Source organism: Simochromis diagramma, unplaced genomic scaffold (assembly GCF_900408965.1).
Source record: "Simochromis diagramma unplaced genomic scaffold, fSimDia1.1 OVJJ01000518.1, whole genome shotgun sequence".
Lineage (NCBI taxonomy): Eukaryota > Metazoa > Chordata > Actinopteri > Cichliformes > Cichlidae > Simochromis > Simochromis diagramma.
This window is the reverse complement of record NW_024387336.1, coordinates 496,814-519,604: the sequence shown is the minus strand read 5'-3', so window position 1 is coordinate 519,604 and position 22,791 is coordinate 496,814. Positions and strand designations below refer to the sequence as shown.

The window sequence follows — 22,791 nt, the reverse complement described above, 5'->3', positions numbered from 1 at the left end:
CCACTGAGGGTGCTTAAGAACTTCTACTCCTGCACCATTGAGAGCTTCCTGATGGGAAACATCTGCACCTGGTTTGGGAACAGCACCAAGCAGGACAGACAAGATCTGCAAAGAGTGGTGCACTCGGCTGAACGCATCATTTGATCAGAACTTCCTGACCTGCTGTCCATTTACACCAAGCGGTGAAAGACTAAAGCCAGGAAGATTATGATGGACCTCTACCATCCCAACAATGGACTCTTCTCACTGTTGAGGCCTGGGAAGCGCTTCTGCTCCCTTAAGGCCAAAATAGAAAGAATGAGGAGGAGCTTCTTCCCCCAGGCTATTCGGACCCTGAACCAGGTGTAGGACTGGACTCTGCCACACGCATCACATCACCACACGCACTCTGGTTTTTTTGCACACTTCTTATAATTAATAAGTTCTTCTTTCTTTCTTCTTTCTTTTTTATTCATAATTTATTTCATAAACTGTTATTTGCACATTTTTACTGTAAATTTCTAAGTTAAAACCTGTAAATTTTGTAGTAATCTGTAAATCTTACTGTCATTTAATGGTCGGGTATTGCACAGCAATAAGCATTTCACCACATGTTGTACTGTGTATGGCTGTGTGTGTTAATTCAGATAAAATTTGAATTTGAATTTGAAAATGGAATTAAACTTGTGCACCCAGAATACTTTTGTTGTTGTACAGTCATTACACCCCAGAAAAGAATAGTTCAAACAAATAATTAGGCTGAAAATAAATAAGCTGAAAATCACCGTGACATGATGATAAGTGTTTATGAACTTCAGACCACATTTATAGATGGATACATAGCAGTGGTTTGTGAAATTACTCCCAGACAGCAGGGTGTGCTATTTGTGAGACACTGCTATAGCGGTCCAGCTCAACAGCCAGCTAGCTAACAACAACACAAGACTCCGGCCAACTAGCGTTGTAATTAAATCCAACATTAAGGTGAGTCTAGCGGAAAATAAAAAGAAAGCTGTGAGATAGGGATTAAGGACTCAAAGAAACACGACAAAGGTAGTCGTGTAGCATTTTTAGCTGCAGTTTGCGCAGTTATTTCCCCGACCTTTTTGTTTGGCTTAGGTTAGCTGCTAAAGGCAAAGGGCTAACTAGCCAACTAGCTCTCCCCGCTTAAGCTGTGGTGCTATTGGTGCATTGTCTGGATTACCGGCAGGATTTATGTATTAATAGCTATGCCAGAGACTGTCACGTTTCTTTTTTATGACCACAATGGTCTGCATTCGTAATTAAAATGCGGTGCCATTTCAAAACGAAATACCAGTGTCGATTAGTGCACATTGTTAGCAGGTTAACTACCTGCTACTGTCACCGCCTACATTAAGTGAGTTTAACTTCCCGGCATGAACTAAATTAAAGTACAGGCTCTTCAACTTCAAAGAAATACTCAGAAAAATACCATGTTTAAACTTTGTGGTGTTGCATTCAATTAGATTTGGAATTCACAACTGGGCCTCCGTCATACTGTTTATTGGAGTCATTCACTCACTGCTCAGTCAGTGCAGGCTGTTTTAACTCGAAAGGTTTATCCGTGGAAGTGCTCATGTGGTTATGACTTGTATTCCTGTAAAGTGTATAAACCATGCTGCTCACAAAGTGGTGAGGTGACCAGCTGTCAGGGATTGTTGTTTGGGTGGAAATTGTGAGTCAAAGTTCACTGTGAACACTGATTGCCTTCTCGGTTTAGGCACAAAGTAATGAGTGAGTCAGGTCAGTGTAAACAAACAAAGTCTTAAACCAGTCATGTTATTTATGTGTTTATCTCAAATCTAAAGGAGGACGTCTACATCTCTGATGCAGCTTACATGTCTTTCTGGCAGGTAAACTGAGTTGTAAACTGTGGCTTTGAGAAACTTTGTTTTTAAGAAGCCTTTCCCCCCGCCAATCAAATAATTTATCAGAACATAGACTTGCAGCTCTATATTTTGGTGATGCTGAGTATTACTTGCAGTGCAGGGCTGTCTTGCAGCAGTTGCACTGATTCCAGCAATGCATTTCTTTTGCCAAATCAAAAACCTGCCGTGCAGCAGACTTGAAGTGGCCTTTAATCTGTTTTTTCCCTGAGCTCATCTTTTTTTTTTTTTTCCACCCCCCCTATACTTAACTCAGTTGAGCTGAGTTCACCTTTAGTGGGATGACCCACTAAGAAAAATCCACTGCCTGTGAGCTTTCATTGCTATTTTGTTAAAAACGCATAGGTTGCAGAGTGACTGCTGCAGCTGAAATCTCAAATAGGTTTTCAACTTAATGCATATGATTGTGATTTCTGAGTCACAAGCATTGGCTTCATCCCTAGGAAGGGCTCAGTGATGGGTTTAAATTACTACAATCAAAAGAATATTTTAATTAATATTTGGGTGATTTTTATTTTAAAAATGCAGACCACTCAGTCAGACCACTGACTGTTTTGTGTTAATGAATGGCATCTGTGCTACTTAATTTTCCCTTCTTACATAATAGACATGGTTGACATGTCAGGATTTGCGCTAAAGGGATGCACTCTGGGTTTATTAGCTCATTAAGATGTAGGGGATTATGTATTATAATGAGCACACTGACCCTAAATGCAGGTCTATGTTAACTTATTTCATTTCAGTTGAGTACTGTGTGGTTAGATAAATGTCTCCAAAGGATCATTTAGTTTTTGAGCTTCAAAACCCCCCCAAAACTAAACCAATGTTTGATACAAAATTAAGCAAATTGAAAACAGTAATACTACTCTGATACTCCCATGTGTGTTTGGAGGTTAAGACAGCAAGTGTATCTGTTGGTAACAATATGAACCAGGTGACCAGCGATCTTAGCAATGCATTGAGGCCTGTCCTCCCTTTAACCCTCATGTACGTGGTGAAGCGAGTGGGGTTTTGCTTGGGAAGTACAGACAGGAGCCGAAACCTGGCTGCTAATGCTTTTTCGCCCTGTCAAATCCCCTTCAGTGTAATTGCGGGTCTGCGCAAAGTTGAGGATGAGAACGAGGCAAGCTGATCGCTGTAGCAAAATCAATAGTTCATACCTCTCCGAGATTGAGTTTTTAGGAAAGGAGGAGCACCGTGACCGAGGGCAGAATATGAAATCGCTCCCACAGAGGCCGAACACGCGCCCTGCAATCGATCCCCGGTCCCTGTACCAATTATAGTTTTAAGGTTTTCTGTGGCTTACTGCAGTCCTCAAAGACCAAAGCTTTGGAAACAGACATTGTGTTCACTGACACTTCGACAAGGCCTGCAATTTTTTTTTTCCATCCCCCCCCGTTGAAAATTGCTGTCTGAAATGCCTCCAAACCTCCAGTCTTTAATTTAGAGTAGAGATTGATTTGTCCTTTTTTTCGTCTTCTTTTTTTTAAGTCAGGTGAGTAAAATGTCAGGAAACACATAACTGCCACAGTGTGTATTCCACATCTCCACAGGTTTTTATTTATTATTTTTATCACCTACAAATAAAACATGTCCAGTATACAGCAGGATCATTTGCATTAACTGCATTTGGTCTTATTTGAATAGGAAAAATATTACTAATAGTTTTTACTTACCATTGAAAATGCAGCAACAGTTACACTTTTCTTACCATGATTTTAATCATTTATTTATTTTTATCGCATATCCACCTTCATTTGTTGGTGATGGACTCAGTCCTCCTTTGCATAGCGCTGCACAGATATACGGAGAGCTTGTTTCTGCTTGACTCGTTGCATTTCTCTTCCTTTGTCTCTAAAATATCCTGAAGGTGCTCTTTTGGATTCAAGTTAGACAACATACTTTTTGTCTTAGTTTTTGCCCCCCACCCCACCTGTGATTTTTGGCACTACGCTTTGGGTAGTTCCTCTTCTGACAGGCTTCTGCAGACTAGGAGTCATTCATTGTGCCGTCTATAAACACCTTAGCTCTCATGCAGTCACACATCCTCACAATCCCACATCCAGAGCTCCCAGTGTTGGGGGTTTGCTTTGATTGTGATAATTCTGGTCAGGCGCAAACCAAACATACTGGACCCCATCTGAGCTGAGCAAATTTACCGCAGTCTCAGCTGTCCTCTCAGTATATACCAGGATCGGTTTTTGTGTTCGCAAAGTAATCGTGGAGTTTTGTGTTGAACTCAGATCCACTTTATAGTCTATGTCACCCTTTGCCAAGATTTGTTTTCCTATTATTTTGTTTTTATGTTGTGCAGTTACTCGGTGGGTTTTTGTAGCCAAAGCTGTCATGTTGGATGATGTCAGCAGCTCTGTGAAGTTTGGCCTTTTTTGTGTTTGAAAATTGAAAAGGCTTGACAATTGACAGGTTAATGGAGTTTTATTTCCTGTAACATCTCCCAGGCTTTGAATGTACTTTTGCAATCTGCTGTGTTTTGATTCCAGGTGTTATTATTGTAAGAGCCTTGCCCTAGCTTTTGCTAAAATGATTGGACTGTATATTGCCAATATCAATATAGTTGCTATATCTTACACAATACTGCTCTTTTTCTGCTTACATTTTTTTTAAAGAAAAGACCTAAGCAAATGAATAATACTTTTTAATTTGCTTATGCCCCTTATGTTACCATTATAAATGGACAATATGGTGGTGGAGTGCTTAGCACGGTCTCCTCACAGCAAGAGAGCTCCTGGTTTGAACCCGCTTGCTAGCTGTAGCTTGTCTGTATGGATTTTGCCTGTTCCCACTTTACCTGCATGGGTTTTCTCCAGGTGCAATGGCCTCCTTCTACAGTACAAAGACACACATGTTAGGTCTTTCAATTTATTCTAAAACTAGATGTAAACGTGAGTGTGACTGGTTGTCTATCTCTATGTGTGGGCCCTGTGATAGCCTTGAAAGCTGTCCAGGGTGCACCTTGCCTCTTGCCCAGTAACAGCTGATGAGACGCTACCTGAGTCGGATAAGCGGTTAAGATAGATGGGTGTAACGTCATAAAATAAAACCTTTCTGACAGTTTACTTGAAATGTATGAACACTGTATGTATGAACACTTTGTATGAACACTTTGAATGAGCCCATAACTAAACAACCAGAAGGAAAATGGTTAAGATAACTCCATGTGTGGACTCTAAGCTGCAGTCAAGCACAACAGCATGCTTGAGCCAAAGCGATGTGAATGATAAGCTACAGCAAACTAAAGGAAACTGCATTCCTCCAGTAGGCGTTAACACATTGTTTTTGTCCCTGCCCTTACATCTAAAAGCTCTGCTGTACTTTTTTTAAATATGTCAAAAATGTTAACATGGTTATTAGGGAATAACATACATTAGCCAGGTTAGCAGTTGTAGCATTTGTCTTTTAACATTAATTGCACAGGCTCAGTGGACTGCCAGAATGAGTTTTAGTACTTCCCCCTAACTGGTGATAAGTGTTTAGATTATCAGGTGTAAATTAAGCTGTATGAATTTATCACAAACCCTTTGACCTCTGTGAATGACATTTTAAAGTTACGGAATCATTTCCATTTATATAGTGTATTTTCACACATCACAAATTTGTCACAAAGGACTTTACAATCTGCACAGCACGTGTCATCCTCTGTTCATAGGCCCTCCATTCAGAGATGGGAACACGCCACAAAAAATATTTGACAGGATACTGACAAAGACCAAAGAGACTGATGCAAGTTAGTATCAAGAGCTTTTTAACACCAAGTCCTAATGAAACGGCTTCATCTGATATACAGCAAACCAGCTGCTGCATGCAACTTGCAGTGTACACTAAAACAACACGAAAACTTGCCAATTTAAAATAAGATAAAGCAACAAACCTTTTTGAAATAGGGTTGCAGCGTACTCCTTCTATTACTTGTCAGTGACAAATCTATAAAAATGTCTTAACTGTTAGGTGTGTTGGATGAACAATTCCTGCAGTAAATGCTGTCATATAGTGTGCGTCTATAACCTTCCTGACAGTAAAAGGCACTCTCTGTTTCACCTGCTGTGTGGCTTTAGTGCAAAGCTACAGCAGCAGATAACGTCCTGTTTAAATTAGCAGTAACTCTGTTGCCACGTTGACCAAAAAAAAAAAAAAAAAATTTATTACATGCACATATAGCTTTATAGACTCGCTGTAGACTGAAGAAATGAGGATTGTCAGTTTTTGGGTTGAGCAATAATTGTTTTTAAAGAAAATAAACTCTAAGACCTGATAGGCTGATGATGAGTTCAGCTGTTTCGTTATGAGTGCACTACCCTAAATCTGTGTGTCTTGATTAAGAGGTCCTGCAGCTCTTGAAATGTGCAGAACCTAAAGTTTCCATACAGTGTGCATCTTCACCTCAGTCCACAAATCTATATTTGATTGCTCTCTCACACCTCAGTTTGATTTTCTTTTGTCTCCATCCAACCTGTTTTCATGGCAATTTATCTTGGTGAATAGTTCCTTGGACGGTGTTCCATCTTTCATTCGCTGCCTGTTTTTTCTATTTGGCCTCTCTATCACTTTAAGTTTAATTTTCTTTCTCTGTACTTTCTTCTGTGTCTCCATCTTGCCAGTTGCCACCGTCAAAAACATATGAAGTATCATACCCCAGGAGAAGACTGAATTTCAGCCAGCTCTCTTGACTGTCTGCAAATACTAAAGTTAGTCCTGAATCCAGTATTTAATTCATTGAGCCTTGAAGAACTTTCACTGTTGGCATCTCACCTGCATTCGGTGTAATTATCAGAATCAGAAAGCTTGGCGGTCCCAACCTTCCCACTTGTTACACCAAGTTTTGGTCCCAAATTGAATTTATGGATGAAGACGTAAAAACTTTAAAGGCTCCGCGTGTGAGACACCGGTAGAGACGGATGAACGGTTCAAGGACTGTTGAAATGGAAATAAAAAATGGGGGGGATGGAAACAGATTAACAGAGATTCGTGTTGTGTTAACACAACACCAATAAACCAGAGGCACTCGGAGGTAAACACTGCAAACACTGTCTGAAACCACAGAAAAGCTCCTCAAATGCGTTATAGATGCAAAGGCATACAGGGAAGGACTTGGTCCGCAGCAAAGGGCACGATATTTGGAAAAGTTGAGGTTTATTGGTGGTGCAGATCCAAACGAATTGACTCCTTCATTTGGATCAATGACGACCTGGAGAGTCTTCCGTCTATTGCATATCCTGATATCGTCAACTATCTGGTTTTCTCGCCAAGCCCATACACAGCAGAAGACCTTAAATCTTATAAAATTTGGAGGCCTATAACCAGATGGTGTGTGAATGGGTGAGGGAGATGCAGTATCAAGTCATCAGCGACAGATGTGTTGTGAATGCCAAAGTAAGTAATGCAATAACATCTTTAATCAACCAAACCTTAACTGTATGATATCATCCCTTACCAAAAAGTAGCATACTTCGAGTATATTTTATTAAGTATGCTTAACTATAGAAAAAGAAATGAGCAGAACAAATTCGAATGTTGTCTAGATTTTTGCCTTGTAGATCCTGGTTTAGCTTCACTAACCGCAACCGCCTCCTTTCCTCTAATAACTTTCGGCATTGTTCTCCCTGATTTGTAATAACTTTTGGCAGTCTATAAAACTGCAAATGTTTTTCACAGTCTGACCGATTGGTACAGCCATCAACACGGCAATAATTCACCATTTCCTTTCGTTCGACGTTTAGAATCTGTTTGATTGCGCGCGCTTTGTTTAACTCCAGTATCTCCAATATGGCGACTTCCGGTTTGATGACGCACCGTGAAAACCCACTATACAATTCTGTGTTTAGATGTGGGGAACTATTTTTTTGTGTTATATACCATATAACATCAACAAAACTAGATTGTTAGATCAAATTTCAAAGCTTTTTAAAGCCCCGTTTGTCTTAATTTCCCACAAAATAAAAAAAATAAACGGATATTTATTTAAATCTTTTAAAGGGCACCTACAAAAGAGGCGAACGGTTGTATTAAACTTTCCTTAAAGAGGGAAAATATTGCACTTGTTCTTTGTCTTTTCAGTTGTGGATTGATATTTGACTTGTAGGTTTTTATTGATGTTTAGATTACAATAGAGACATGAAGCAGTCAGGCCCCTGTGCCTTATGGTTGACACCACCTTTTTACTAGGAGAAATGGGGAGTTTGGAGTTAAGCTTTGGACTCTTTGTTGTCTTCCAAACTTCCTCAAGCTGTTCCCGGGCAGCTTTGGGAGTGTGTGAATGTCAAGGCAGAAAGGCTTCTCATGAATTGGATTAAAACAAGATAATCAATATAAAAACTTTAATGTTGTGGCTTATTTGTGTGTAAGGAATGAAGTCTGTTCTGTGTGTGTGTGTGTGCGTGTGTGTGCATGTGTGCGTGCGTGCATGCGTGCGTGCATGTACTGATCTGCATGGCGCTTCTGTGTGACTTTAAGTTAATTAGGGAGCGTGGCCGGTGGGTCCAAACTCCTAGCACAGTCCTAGGAGACGGCTTGTTTATTTACAGTTCATTTTTGAGACTTAATTGCAGCTGCAGCAGTTATTGATCTTAGAACAGGCATGGTGCCATCGATCTCCTGCTGTCCTCCAGTGGGTCAGGGACAATTCATCTAACTCCAAGCCAACAAACCTCAGTATTGTGCAGCAGGGGCCACACGAATGAAATGATATTCGGTCCTCACCTAGATTAATGAAAGATCCAGCGCCAGTGTCCTGTCTCTGTGAACACTGTATGGCTTAAACTGTTCCAGGGAATAACTTCAAATTTGGCTCAAATGTTCAGGCTAAGGTCGAGGTCACTTGCAAACTTTTACTTAAACTCAAGGATGGCTTGATCAGAAATTCAAGGTCCCTGCAACCTCCCATTTTTTTTTTTTTTTTTTTTTTTTTTTTTTTATTTATTTTTTTTTAAATCCACAACTCATGAATTCATGCACTAGTCTCTACAGTCTGGATATAAACTGCAGCTCAAGTGGTTGATGGAGGCATCACAGTAAAATGTTTTTTTTTTTGTACAGTGTGTGAGTGAAACTTAAACATTAGTATGGTTCAGACTAATTCATCACATTCTCTGCCTGCAGGGGGCAAACAGCTTCCATGTGACGCGCACCGATGCAGATCGACGTCTGGGCTGAACACTGACGAGTGGAAGTGACAGATTCCTCTTCCTCACCCTCTTGCCCCAAACATCTGTCACACTGGCAATGTCAAGAGTCCCGAGTCCCCCTCCCCCTGCGGAAATGTCCAGCGGGCCTGTGGCCGAGAGCTGGTGCTACACTCAGGTGAAATGACTCTTGTTTCAGGCTCGCTGTCTGATTGAACCTCGGATTAATGAATCTAAGCCTTTTCTGAATGTATTCTTCCTTTTAACAGATCAAAGTGGTGAAGTTCTCTTACATGTGGACCATCAATAACTTCAGCTTCTGTCGTGAGGAGATGGGGGAGGTCATCAAGAGCTCCACCTTCTCTTCTGGGGCCAATGACAAGCTGAAATGGTGCGTCAGAATGAGGGCTGCTTTGTTGCAAACATTTGGATAATCCCGCTCAGACTGACACACACAGATGTAATAATCTGTCTGATGGAAGTCCTTTCAAGCTGTTTACAAACAGTCAAGCAACCTGCTCAAATATCATTTCAGTTAGAGCCATCCAAGCTCTAATCTCTCAGAAATCTCTCACTGTGGATTCTCATGGAAATCCAAAAAAGCGTGGCTAACATTTCCTTATGTAGCATCCTAGCTTTAATCAGATTTCTTTTTAAAATCTCTCAAAATCTGTACAAACGTAACATAAATGTAGATTTATAACACAGGTTTAGCCTGATTTAGCCTTAATGAATGACCTCTAGTACAACTTCAATAAAAGAGCCTTATACACCAAAACAAAGAAATCATTAAGCTTTCCTGGTGTGCAACTTCTGCACTTTCCTTGCACAGCATAATAGTCTGGTTAGTAGAGCAGGGCGATATGACCAAAAATATTTATCACGATATACATTTCAAAATTTGCGATAACGATATAACTGACGATATAATTGACACTAGACAAAATACTTTACAATTCCACAACTTTATTAGTGCAAAAAAACCCCATCAATGTATTTTCACTTAAACAAGCAGCTGTTTTTTATGTGCATTAAAGTTATATAAAAATTTAACAGTGCAACTGCAAATTCCTTGCTGACAGTTTAACCAAAAGGCATTTCCAGTGGAAATTGGCCGACATATCCTGAGCACAACCATGTATAAAATCCACAAAACTTAAAAAGAGTTTATACACACACAATAGGGTAATATTATGTTGAAGCGCAGTACGTATCACTCCGCGAGGCTCCTGGCTGCCGAGGGAGCAGCCGTAATGCTCCGACAGTCCATCAAGCGGTGTAGCAAAGTCGTACTAAAACATTTGACAGATTTTTGAGTGCCGTGTACGACATAAAATTGTTTCGAGGTCAGTAAACACAACCAGAGTTCATACATAAGGCACACGGGATTATAAGGGGCGCTGTCGATTTTCAGAAAAATCAAAGGATTAATTTTAAGTGTGCCGTATTTTCCAAACAACACGGTAATAACGACGGCCCGCTAGCATGCTCTACCAAAAATAGTGTTTTGTTGTGTATCTGACGGACGAAAGCTAAACCAGTTCCACACCACTGTCGTTGCAGCATTTTTACAAACCAATTCTGGTTCATCCGTTTCATTCAACGATACGCTTTTGCTCTTCTCATTCTGCGTCGCCGCCATGTGCGTATGTAAATAAAGGTACTGCGCATGCGCGTTTTACCCATATTCTATCGCGATATTTCATTTTCCTATCGTTGCCCAAAATTACACCGGTATTACCGTGAACGGTATGATATAGCCCAGTCCTACTGGTTAGGAATGACACATACTAATAAGGGTTAATACATTTTTACATTGACCTTCTTGTTGAATCTTCTGTCCCCATCAGGTGTTTGCGGGTGAATCCCAAGGGCCTGGATGAGGAGAGCAAAGATTACCTGTCCCTCTACCTGCTGCTGGTCAGCTGTCCAAAAGCCGAGGTGCGTGCCAAGTTCAAGTTCTCTATCCTCAACGCCAAGGGAGAGGAGACCAAAGCCATGGGTGAGTACAGAATATTCAGTGAAACAGACACATTTTCAGATTTTGTAGGCGTTAATAATTTTTCTGCATTGAGCTTTTGTAAAATAGTTTCTTCTTAGACTTTCCTTATCGTGGCTTCTCTGTGTCTGCTCTGTCTGCAGAAAGCCAGAGGGCGTATCGTTTTGTCCAGGGGAAGGATTGGGGTTTTAAAAAGTTCATCCGGAGAGATTTCCTCCTAGATGAGGCCAACGGCCTTCTACCTGATGACAAGCTCACGCTCTTCTGTGAGGTACGTGGCTACATTTTGCTGTTGCCTTTTCTTTCTGACCTTGCATTTTTGACGCATTGCGTTTCATTACATTTGTCCCCTTGAGGTGAGTGTGGTGCAGGACTCTGTCAACATTTCTGGTCAGAACACCATGAACATGGTAAAGGTACCCGACTGCCGGCTAGCAGACGAGCTGGGCGGCCTGTGGGAGAACTCACGTTTCACAGACTGCTCCCTGTGTGTGGCTGGCCAGGAGTTTCAAGCACATAAAGCCATCCTAGCAGGTACAAGCTTCTTCTTCATGTTTATATATTGAAATTTATTCAAGTTTTTGCTAATTAGCGCCATGACTGCAAGTTGTTCTTTTCCTGTTTCCTAGCACGTTCCCCAGTATTCAGCGCCATGTTTGAGCACGAGATGGAAGAGAGCAAAAAGGTAAACCCAAGGTCCCAAAGCTTTTCTTTTTTTTTTTTTTTTTTAAAATCCTCAGATTTTCACTGCCGTGATGTGAGGTTAAAACGAGTGAAGGATTGCGTGCTGTCAAATGGCTGCAGCACAGAGCCGTTTGGTGAAACTGAATGATAGCACAGCTGAAATGCAATTGTCCTGCCGATCTTGGGGGTCAGGATTCATCCTTCACTGACAAAGCTGCAGACGCACAGAATAGCTTTTTTTTTTTTTTCCTTTTTCATTTTTGCACAGGTGACTGTAAGAAATGAGATTGCAGGAGTGGTTGGCATAAAATGGCCTTTATGAATTTATTAAATTACAGATAATACTGAATTCAGCCAAACTGAACTCTTTCAGTAATTTAACCACAAATGCCTATGGGTATTATTAAGTGACTGCTAATGTAGGTATAAATAATGGATCACACTAGGCTGATACGCAAGACAGTCTCACACTTACTTGATGACTATGCAAGTGCACCCCAAATATTTCAATAAAAAATGTTCTCTTGCTCATGTAAAGCTGCTTAATTACTGATTTCTGCATTTCAGCAGTATAAATAATTTTTATTAAGAATGAGGTCATTGTTTTTGACCCAGTGTGCTGATCTTCTCCTGGACCTGTGCCCCTCTGAGCAGCTACATGTTAGACGCACAGTGGACTGTGACTGTGTTTAAACTAGATAAGCAGATAAATGATGCCATTAAATGTTTTTTGTTTTGTTTTTTTACCACTTGAGGCTTTTATACGAGATCAAATCTGCTTTATTTCTAAATGTTTTTGAGCATCCTTTAACACAGTGTGTCTGGAGAACTGTAATGGGCTTTATGTTGGCCTTAGTAACGCTTCTTGTGATCACAGTTGGTTCAAAATACCACAGGCTCATTTCCTCTGTCTTGGTTTCCCTCCACTGGCTCTACGTTCATTTTTAAGATTCATTTTAAGATTTTATTATTTCTTTTTAAAACCTCTTAATGGATCAGCACCACTATATATATTTTTACACGTGACCTGCTGAACTACATGTTCCTTGAGGTCGCTGAGGACCGGCTGAAAGTCCCAGAAACCTGTCTGAAAACCAGGGGTCAAGCTTCATCAGCTATCATCCCCAAATTATGGAATTATTTCCCTGTACATATTTGCCTGTTTTTAAAAACGCATCTTAAAACTCATTTTTATTCCTTGGCTTTTAACTCGAGGAATAAAAAAAAAAGAGAAAGTGTGTTCTTACCCTCGTTTATTATTGTTTTGTGGTGCTTTCATGCTTTGTAACTCTTGGTTTTTAAAAAGTGCTTTATAAATAAAATCAGGTTGGATTTAAATTTTTCTGGTGTGATACAAATGTGCTGTTGAAGTGCAGTTAAAGCTCATGTCATCGATGCTTCATTCAGTCTCCATCCCTTGTGTCTTGTCAGAATCGTGTGGAGATCAACGATGTGGAGCCCGAGGTTTTCAAAGAGATGATGTGCTTCATTTACACAGACAAGGCTCCAAACCTGGACAAAATGGCAGATGACTTGCTTGCAGCAGCTGATAAGGTAATATAAGAGTGGGAAGCTGCTACCCGACACTCTGTGGATGTGGGAAAGCCTGTTGCCTGTTTGTAACATGGCCACATACTCAGGATTTCTACAGTTTGAGGCACCTGCACGTTGAGGCCACAGAGCTCGTGCGTGACTAGTGTTGCTGTTGGCTTTCTGTGAACATGAATGGGATAAAATAAAATTACAAATGACTGAATTGGTAAAACTCAAATACAACGAGCCATTTTCTGGGGTTTTTAAGGCTCGGAAAAAATTTGATTTACCTGCCATTGGGGAGTAACCTGGTGTTCAGTGTCTTTCCCAAGGGCACCTTAACATGTGGGGATTGAACTGTCAACCGGTGCAATTAGTGGACAATGGAGGAATTTGAGCCCACTGAGCATGTGTATGAGAGACCTTTTGAATCGAGCCCACAGAGAGCTTGGATCGAATTCTGTTAAGAAAAAAAAAAATCATTCGGGGGGGTTGTGGCCCTCAGAAAAACTGCATTCAACAATTCACCCCACCTGCTTCTGCAGTGACTGTGGCTATAAAACAAAAGGGCTTTTTTACACAGTGTGCGTCACATGACCAGTGCAGAAGTTACTGTAATGAGGTTTGGATGCTACCACACAGCTCAGCACTGTTTCTGAGGGCTCTCTGTCAGTTTTTGGAGAATAATGAACAACTACACATGAAATGCTTCATCTAACATGTTTTTCCCTCCTTTCTTCTCTTGATAATCTAGTGCAGACAAAACCTTATACAACTACAGAGCTTATAGACTGTAATTAGTCCTAAGTATATTTTGCAGAGAGCTTTCAGAAATCCCTTGAGGTAAAGATAATTAGTTGCATTAATGCATGGCATGATACAAGTGTACCCAGTAAACCTTTTCCCAGTAAGACTTTATGATTTCAGTGAACAGTTGGATGATTTAACGCTGATCTCACTCCTCCATGACACCAAATGTGGAGCTGGCTTTGAGACAGTTTCCCTCAGAGGTCGAGCATTGAAATGTTTATATCCTACTCTCCTATTTATCTCTTTAAAACATAATATATTTTATAGATCAGACCCCACTGACAACAAGACTAAATGAAGCTTTGTGTTTGAACACTGAAATGGTCAACTGTGACAGCAGAGACCACATAGATACTGATGGAGAAGAGGAAACTGCCAATCTTCTTGTATCCACTCTTTTACAGTATGCTCTGGAGAGACTGAAGGTCATGTGTGAGGACGCGTTGTGCACTAGCCTGTCTGTGGAAAACGCTGCTGAGATCCTGATCCTCGCTGACCTGCACAGTGCCGACCAGCTCAAAACGCAGGCCGTCGACTTCATTAACTAGTAAGTTGAAGAAAAAAGAGCTCATCGTCACATGCAATAGGGTTTCCAACACCTCTTTCACGCACTCGCAGGTCCTCCACATCCACTGTACATCCTGTCTCTGTCATGTCAGTTTGGTTCTTGTCGTTCTTCTTTATCTTGGCATCATTACAGGTAGTACCTGAGCTCGCCTCATCTCTTGATGGCTCTGTGCCAGTTAGTGATTTTAATTTCACATATGCCCCCATGGAGTGGTCTGCCTGATATTATTAAACCCTGCCATGGCTTTCATAGGGATCGGGGCAACCTGACTCCTCACTAGTCTGTTGTCACCTCCTCTGTTGACTGAAAGTGTGATATTAACACACGTCTGTGCTGATGGTGGGCTCAGATATTACTATTATCTTTCTTTTTTTTGTTAATGTAGGGCCGGGCGATGTGGCTCGACAAAACATGATTTAACAACATTTCTGCTAACATAATATAATATAATATAATTATATCTTTTCAATATGGACTTCTTTGTCCCCAAAACATTTTTCCATCAGAAGGATTCAAACTCGCTGTGTATCCATAGAAGCATAAATGAAGGGAGGATGTTGTATGATTGAGGAACTGCATTAGCATGTGATTCCGCTTAACTGCTACTATGTGTCCATTTAATTGTTATTTATCAGGCAAAATGGGAGAATGAAAGAGTTTCAGTTTGTGGTACAAAAGAAAAACTGAGTCTGCTTTTGAATAGGAGACAACAGAATGAAGTGTATGGAAGCAAACGGCTAGTTCTGTGACCGTCAGGGCTATAGTCTGTATGTACAGGTGTGGTCAGATGTTTCCACAAGCCTATGTAATGGTGTTCCCAAAGCTCCGACCTCAACCCTGTTGAAAATTTGTGAGCTAAGCTTAAGAGCTGGGTTTATGCCATGAAACTACTCTGCCAAGACGATTCAGGCTGGATCATGCCAGAAGTTTGTTGATGGTTACCAAAAGGTGCAACTTGCTAAGAGACATTTAACCAAATATTAGTAGAAGGTATGTATATATTTGAGGCTGTATGTGTTATTTTCACCCTGTGTGGATTAGAAAAATCCAAAATTAAAATTTGTGCACCCATCTTTTTTTTTTTTTTTTTTTAGGCATAAAAGATGAGAACGAAATCATTAAAAATCATAAAATTACCATTATGTTTACACTATGTTTACCTTTAACTGAAAGTGTAACAGTCTGTTGGGAAAATGCCCATCGCTTCCCTTGATCTGTGACCTCTGTGAACACTTCACTGATGACTTTGTGCTCTCACTACTTTCAGGTAATAATGAATAAAAAGTATATTAGAAAAAAAATTGTCACTATAATCTCAGTCATGATGTGGGATTACACCGGTTTAGGCTTCCAACTCTCCCTTAAGCTTTAGTTGAACTCCTGATTCTGGCTCCTACTTTAAGGATAAACTTTTAACTGGAAATGGAGATTTTGTATCTTTTGAGCACTATTGTAAACCAGCAGCTGGAGTCACCACAGCCCAGCAGTCATTCCTGTTGTCATTCTTTGAAGTCTGAAGGCACAGTAATTGGAGTAATTGGAGCATTGTTGTGTAAATTTTCCACAAAGTCTGCATGATAACTAAAAATTGGCAAAGCCACGTTCACCATCTGACAGGGAAATTTCAGTCAATCAGCCTCAAGCGGACCTTGGCAGAAGTATAACACCTGTAAAATGGTTTCACGCAGTCTGTACTATTCACAGGAAAATTGGATCCAAACAATCTGCCATTATTTAGGATTTCCAGATTGCCTGTCTGTACATTTGTTATGCATGTGTTTACTTAAGGAAAACTTGATTTGTAATCTTTTTTATTTTCTTCCTTTCTCATCTCATCCACCAGCCATGCTGCAGAGGTGATGGAGACAGCAGGCTGGAAGTCCATGGTGGCGTCTCATCCGCACCTGGTGGCTGAAGCGTATCGCTCCCTGGCTTCTGCTCAGTGCCCTTTCCTCGGACCCCCACGCAAACGCCTCAAACAGTCCTAACAGTCCCACAGGAAGGCATCCACACACACTCATACAAACTCACACCTTTGCACATACATGCACTCACAAAAACACACAGATCCCCCCCCCCCAACCCTCAAACACACAGGGACAACCTTTCCCCCTTGCTGTTACCTACTACACTACCTACAGCCTCTCCCCAAATCTCCCCCTTCTGCCCCATCCAGAACCTGCTGTATTTAGTCTCTTCTAAAGATGGAGGGAAGGAGGAGGAAGAGATGGACGAGAGGGAGAAGTGGGATTGTTAAGTGGATGTTTTGTTGTTTACAAAGGAAAAAGAAAAACCCACAGCACCCTCTCCTTTCTCCTCGGCTCTGGTTTAGTGAGGTCTCTTTTCCGTGAATAAATCCAAAATCCTTGGTAGTTCCTACTTTGGAATCTGTTCAGGAGGAAGAACTGGACACATGAACCCAACAGGAGCCAACCGTTTTTGAAACTTGGAGGCTTGAAGGACTATTGCAGATGAGGTCTTTTAAGTGTCTATTTTATCACATGGCTTCTTTTTTTGCTCTGTTCTTAGTGTTTGGAGTAGAGCCGTGAGAGAAGCCCAAAAACTACAGGACACGTGGGCCTGTGAGGGACTAAAGAAGATGAAATGGGCCTTTCAAACTAGAAGACCCCAAGAAAGACAACCAAGGGCTAGTCAAAAAAACAAAAAAAGAAGCAGCAACAGCAGATATGGGCCTAAAATCATCAAATTTTCCCAAAGAAAGTGGGGAAAACATTGCACTAAATTCACAGGTCACCCCCGTGTCAACCCTTACCAGCAGTAAAGTAGAAATACTGTAGGCAAGCACACATTGATGCAAGCTTCTTGGACTAGAGACCCAGCTGGACCACCAAGAACAAGTACCCTTTAAGAAGATTTATCAGCAAGTGACAAAAAAAACCAACACATGATCTCCCATGTAGAACTCTTCAAACTTCATCTGCATCTGTTTTCATTTGTTTTGTTTTGTTTTTTTTGTTTGTTTTTTAATTAGTGGAGAAAACCAGTTTAAAAAGGATACGGAAAATAGCAACGCACAACTGGATGTCATTCTTGGGGAAATTTGTTTTGTGTCTGGATCTCTTTGTAGCCCTTGAGAGAAAATGATGTCTAAGGTGTAGACAGACAAACCTACTAGAAGACAACAAAGGGAGGTTAAGAAATGGTTACATTAGAGTCCGATAAGGCGTGTCGATGTTATTTTATGAGAGGTATTTTTTTTTTCCCTCAAAAATGTTATTTCTATTTTTTTTTCATAGGAATTTGTACAGACACCAGTGCTTTTGAAGCTGTGTTTAAACAAAAGCATTTTCAACAGAGAAATTCTTTGCAGGCATAAAGACTGAAGGGAAATGAAATTGAAATGAACACGTTTTAATGTTCAGAATAGACATAATGTGAAACACATGCACACCAAGGTAAAACCATATGAAATACATTTTTGAAGTTATCATTTTAACCTGGTGAAAAATGGTAATTGATAGAAGGAACCATTGTTGTTTCTTTCCTGTAGATATCGCTGAATATGAGAAGTGACACTTAGTTGTTGCCATTTTTTGTTCCCAAAAGAATAAACCACAACTATTTTGTATTGAATGCAGTGCAAGCTTTGTCTGGGTATTTCTCTCTGAGTTATGTATGTTGTAGTCAAACGTTTGCTTAAAGGCACATAAACCTCCAAAGGAAAGAGAATTTATGGAGTTTTGCCACAGAAAAATATTTTGAAGTGAGCACAGACTTTATCCTAAATGTCTTAGATCGTTAGCTATTAATTATTATATATAGACTATATTCTGTCTCCAATACCCAAATTCTGGCAGATGTTGTTGCAGTCTATTATTACTCACTGTATAGCAGCATAGGAGAATAACAATAAATCATAGATATTGTTCATAACAATGGACGTTATAAAAGATATGTACAGTCAAGGTAAAAAGAAGTATTAAGGTTTTACATAACAGATGTTGTGTAACAATAATAATCTGATCCATAGGTCTTGTGGTTGGATGAACCGTAACACGTGACGTATTACACCGTGTCATTTTTTTTAAATTTAAAACTAAGTATACCTCTTGCTTCCATAAGAATTTACAGGGTAAGAGGCAACCAGGTGCTGGCAATTTAGCAAATGCATTGAATGTGAACATTCAATGCAGTGCAACACTGAGAAACTGTGGAAAGGAAAAATAGAAATTAAAAAACAAACCCAAGAGTTAGGTGTCACCCAAATTTCATGACATTACTATTAGAAAGTGTGGCTTGTTTTAAAGAATTTGCAGGAGCACACCTTTTCTCTCTAAAGAGAACATGGCAGCACAGCCAAGTCTCATCTAACCAAACCACGAGACTTTGGCAAAAAATCTTTTGAACAGTGGTATAGATTGGCCATAATGCACAGCGCCATGTTTGGTGAAAATAACAGCATATAAGCAAAAACACCTCAAAAAAAAAACTGTCAAGTACAGTGGTTGAGGGGTGATGCTTTGGGCTTTTTTTTGCAGCCACAGAATTTAAGGACCTTGCAGTCTCTGAGTAAACCATCTACTTGAAACCAAACACAATAATATTGAGCCCAGCAGCAAAGCGGCAAAATGACTGAATTTTTTTTCTAAAGTGCTGGATTACCCTTGCAGGAACTTAAGAGAACTGTATAAGCAATCTCAAAAAGCAATCTGAAAATCTCAAAAAACTGAAGGGGGGTACTGTCTTTGTTGCTATGACGATATTCTCTAGGCCTGACAAGAGAAACCAACAGGAAATACCTTAAACCAACAGGGGACCGTAGATTGCACAAAGAACATTTAGTCCATTTTTTTAAAAGTGTTGGTCACTGTAATTGTCAGCAAGGAGAATTATCTAGGTTAGTTTGCGATTTCAAATCACTCTTATCCATATATTATTTTCACTTTACTGAAAACTTCCTGGTGCCGCTCTGCAGAGAAGCTGAAATCAAATGTCTGCATAGAACTTTAATATGTCTTTGGTAGTGGATGGTCCTCCCACCACTCTGTCCTTGCTAATTTAGAAAAAGCAGTATGCTGCATAGGATGCTGAGACTCCGTAATATGGTTGACTGCACTTGCAGCTGTTGACAGAAGCGTTCTCCCTGCTGTTTCCAGCCACTCCGGGAGCAGCTGGAAACAGTGGTGGATGGTGAGGGGTGTCTTTAACCTCTGTCACCTACTTAATCGAGTTAGCGGCCTGTGTCTGGGTCATTAAACATCCATCTGCCCGGCAGAAAAGGTTAGTTGCCAGTGCCTTGAGTGCAGTGATCGAGCAGATGTGTTTAATTGCACCTCCTGAACCGTTTCCTGAACCATACCCCTGCACTCTCGCGTGCACCTTAGTTTCACTCGGAGCCACTCTGGGTTTAAACTGCAGACATAGTTTAACAAGGTTATAAGACTGAGGTTTATTCAAAGACAGTCTGACATGCCTGTTTAACCTGCCAGCTGTTCAAAGATAATGCGAACCTGCACGTGTGGGCAACGACAAGCATACTTTGTTAGCAATGGAAAGCAAGATGTATTGGAATAACACAAAGCTTAAACCTGTGCGCTTCATCTTTTATAGCCTGCAGCTCTTCTGAGTGGGTGAGTTCATATCAAAAATCATATAAAAATATAAATAAATTCAAATTATTACACGAAAAGAAATTAAATTCTTTATTTAAAAAAATTACAGTGGCATGAAAACAATTTTGAAGGACTGATTTGCAGGACCACAAGTATCTATGGTCCTGCAGCTTTAGCATACAAGAACATTAGAGGATGACTATATCTTGGCTTTTATTAAACCAAAAACTTACCATTGTCTGCTTTAACCAAAGAAACATGAAAAAACAAAGAAACATGAAGGGAATAGCTGATTAATCTGCTGAGTACTACCACTGCCTTTTTGTTGGTAACTACAGTTCAGAAAAAGACAAATATCAAGATTTTTGTGAGTATTTTCATAACACTGTGGTTTCATAAAACCATATATTCAAAGGAATAATTAAGAAAGCAATTGCCAGGTAAATCACTCACTTTTAGTTGCACCCTAACCTTTTTTTGTTACATGATCTAAAACACTTTAATCTTAACGCAGGCACATTTTTTGCACTAAAAACATAGAAACTAAAGTGAACTTAAAAACACTTTTCAACCGAATTTCTTGAAGAACCTCAAAATGATCCATCAAACTGGCTCATAGCTGCACTAACTGGATTTCTCTATAGAGGCTTGCTGAGACATCACTCTCCAGTGTCCTTTAACCTGCAGGCAGGTAGGCTGGACTCTGCAGGCTATAGTCCGGGCAGACTTTCTGAACCAGTCTGTAGTCTGTGCTGTAGAAAGACACGTAGATGCAGATGACCTGGAAAGGTCTGGAGCACATCCAGGTGACGTGGCTCTGGGTGTGCTCCTGATCACATGTCTTTGATGGGTCGTAGTTGCACAGCATCACCTTCTTGTTGCGTTCGGTTTTCTCGGAGTCCACTCTGCAGTTGAACGTCTTTGAATCCTTGGGATGGATCACGCTTTGGCGCTCCAAGTCGAACTCCACCTCTTTCGTCGGTGGCACGAGGCTGACGGACACGTTGCCTACCCCCGTGGAGTTGTGGCGGAAGTAGATGCCGAGAGACCCGTTCCCATGATCCACAATCTTCCCCAATATCAGCAAATTCAGTTTGACCGTCTTTATATTTGAATAAAAGTCCCCCCAGATGAAGGTCTCGGACCATTTAGATGTTCCATGAACTTTCATGATGGGCTGAAGCTTTATCTTTAATGATGGGTTGGAGTGCGGCTGTGAGTTTCCTCCAAGTATTTCCCCAAATCCCTGCTTTGAAAGAGGGATGAAGGGGTTACGGGGCAGCTTGGTGTGCTGAGTTAGACTCCGGGACTGAAGCACAGAGTTCTTCTGCTGTGAAGAAGCCTCGTGAGCCCTGCTGGGATGAGGTGGTGCTCTCTTGGTGAAGGTAAAGTTGCTGTGTGTCTGGTGTGGTCCAAGAACCAACTAGAAAAATAAGCACAGGAGAAAGTTGTAGACTGACCCCATCGGGAAGTAAAAGTGCTAGCATGAACAATAAAAAACAAATCAACAAAAAAAAATCCCAAACGCTTTGGAAATATTGTCTCAGAATTGCTTCAATTAAATAGAATCTCATTTGAAAGAACTGTTGAGTTTTTGAGAAGTATTCTTAATATTGTCAGACTCACACACCACACAAATATTGTTAAACCTCACTCATCAGCGTGTTTTAAGAAACTTAAGTCTGCAAAGAAAGTCGTCATTAGGATAATGCATCAAATCTAAAATATGTAGAACTTGAAATATTTGCAAAACCCTCTTAAAATGCAGCATAACTCAACTTTGAATGTATAATGTGTTTAATGCTACCATTCATTTCACTCACCAGACATATGGTTCCTTTCAAAAGTATCCAAGCAAAGCACTGACAGCCAAACTTCTCCATTGTGCATAACCTTCATGAGCCATCCACTGCTGCGTTTCATTCAGGCAAAGTGAACTTTCCGATATCCTAAACAGACACTTTCTTTAAACTCTCTCCCAACTGGAAACCTTCACTGTGCTGCTGCTTCCCCTCACAACACACAGACTGGGAGGCTTTCTCAGAGCTCAAGATTTTGACACCCAGTTTTGCTCTCTCTCTTTCTCCCTCCCCTTCAATCCTCCCTCCCTCCCCCTTTCACACACACATAAACACACACCCTTCTGTTTGAGAATATGCACTGACTGCAGCATCTGCCAGCCCCTGATCCCCTCCACTTCTTTCTCTGACTGAAAATCTTCTTGCATCTTATTGCGAGGAAAAAAACAACAACTAATCAACACTTTCATAAAATGTTTTTTTGTTTTGTTTTTTTGTTTTTTTTTAAATCAACCTAATCCAAGACAATGTGATACTGGCATCTTGTGGTTGTGTGATAAAGTGCAAGGATGATGCTTTGCAGTAGAGCTACATTAATAACCACAAATTACGTTTATTTCTTTGTGTAGGAACATGCACTATAGCTAAATCTAAACACAGAAAGGAAGATGCTGCAGGTGAAGAACTATGGAGTAAAAGTAAGCTGAATTTGTGTCATTTTTGTTAGGAAAGTAAACAATGTGTTTGCTGATTGTCTCTTGTATAGGTTAATTTAACTTAAATTAAAACCAGAAAATAACTTT

The 22,791-nt window shown here is 40.4% G+C and overlaps 2 protein-coding genes across 2 annotated transcripts; one reads left to right on the top strand and one right to left on the bottom strand.

Moving 5' to 3' along the window:
• Nucleotides 1-837: 837 nt before the first annotated feature.
• LOC120718180 (speckle-type POZ protein) lies at nucleotides 838-18,214 on the top strand. The gene is made up of 10 exons (XM_040006605.1): nucleotides 838-963; nucleotides 9,000-9,200; nucleotides 9,292-9,413; nucleotides 10,873-11,024; nucleotides 11,165-11,292; nucleotides 11,378-11,555; nucleotides 11,651-11,706; nucleotides 13,137-13,259; nucleotides 14,453-14,595; nucleotides 16,460-18,214. Exons 2-10 carry the CDS (start codon nucleotides 9,123-9,125, stop codon nucleotides 16,602-16,604), a joined length of 1,125 nt encoding a protein of 374 aa, XP_039862539.1. The 5' UTR covers nucleotides 838-963; nucleotides 9,000-9,122; the 3' UTR covers nucleotides 16,605-18,214.
• A 2,091-nt stretch (nucleotides 18,215-20,305) lies between these two features.
• LOC120718181 (neurexophilin-1-like) lies at nucleotides 20,306-22,295 on the bottom strand. The gene is made up of 2 exons (XM_040006606.1): nucleotides 22,013-22,295; nucleotides 20,306-21,612 (listed from the first exon to the last, which is right to left on the bottom strand). The coding sequence occupies exons 1-2, from the start codon at nucleotides 22,070-22,072 to the stop codon at nucleotides 20,866-20,868; spliced, it is 807 nt and encodes a 268-aa protein (XP_039862540.1). The 5' UTR covers nucleotides 22,073-22,295; the 3' UTR covers nucleotides 20,306-20,865.
• Nucleotides 22,296-22,791: the final 496 nt, after the last annotated feature.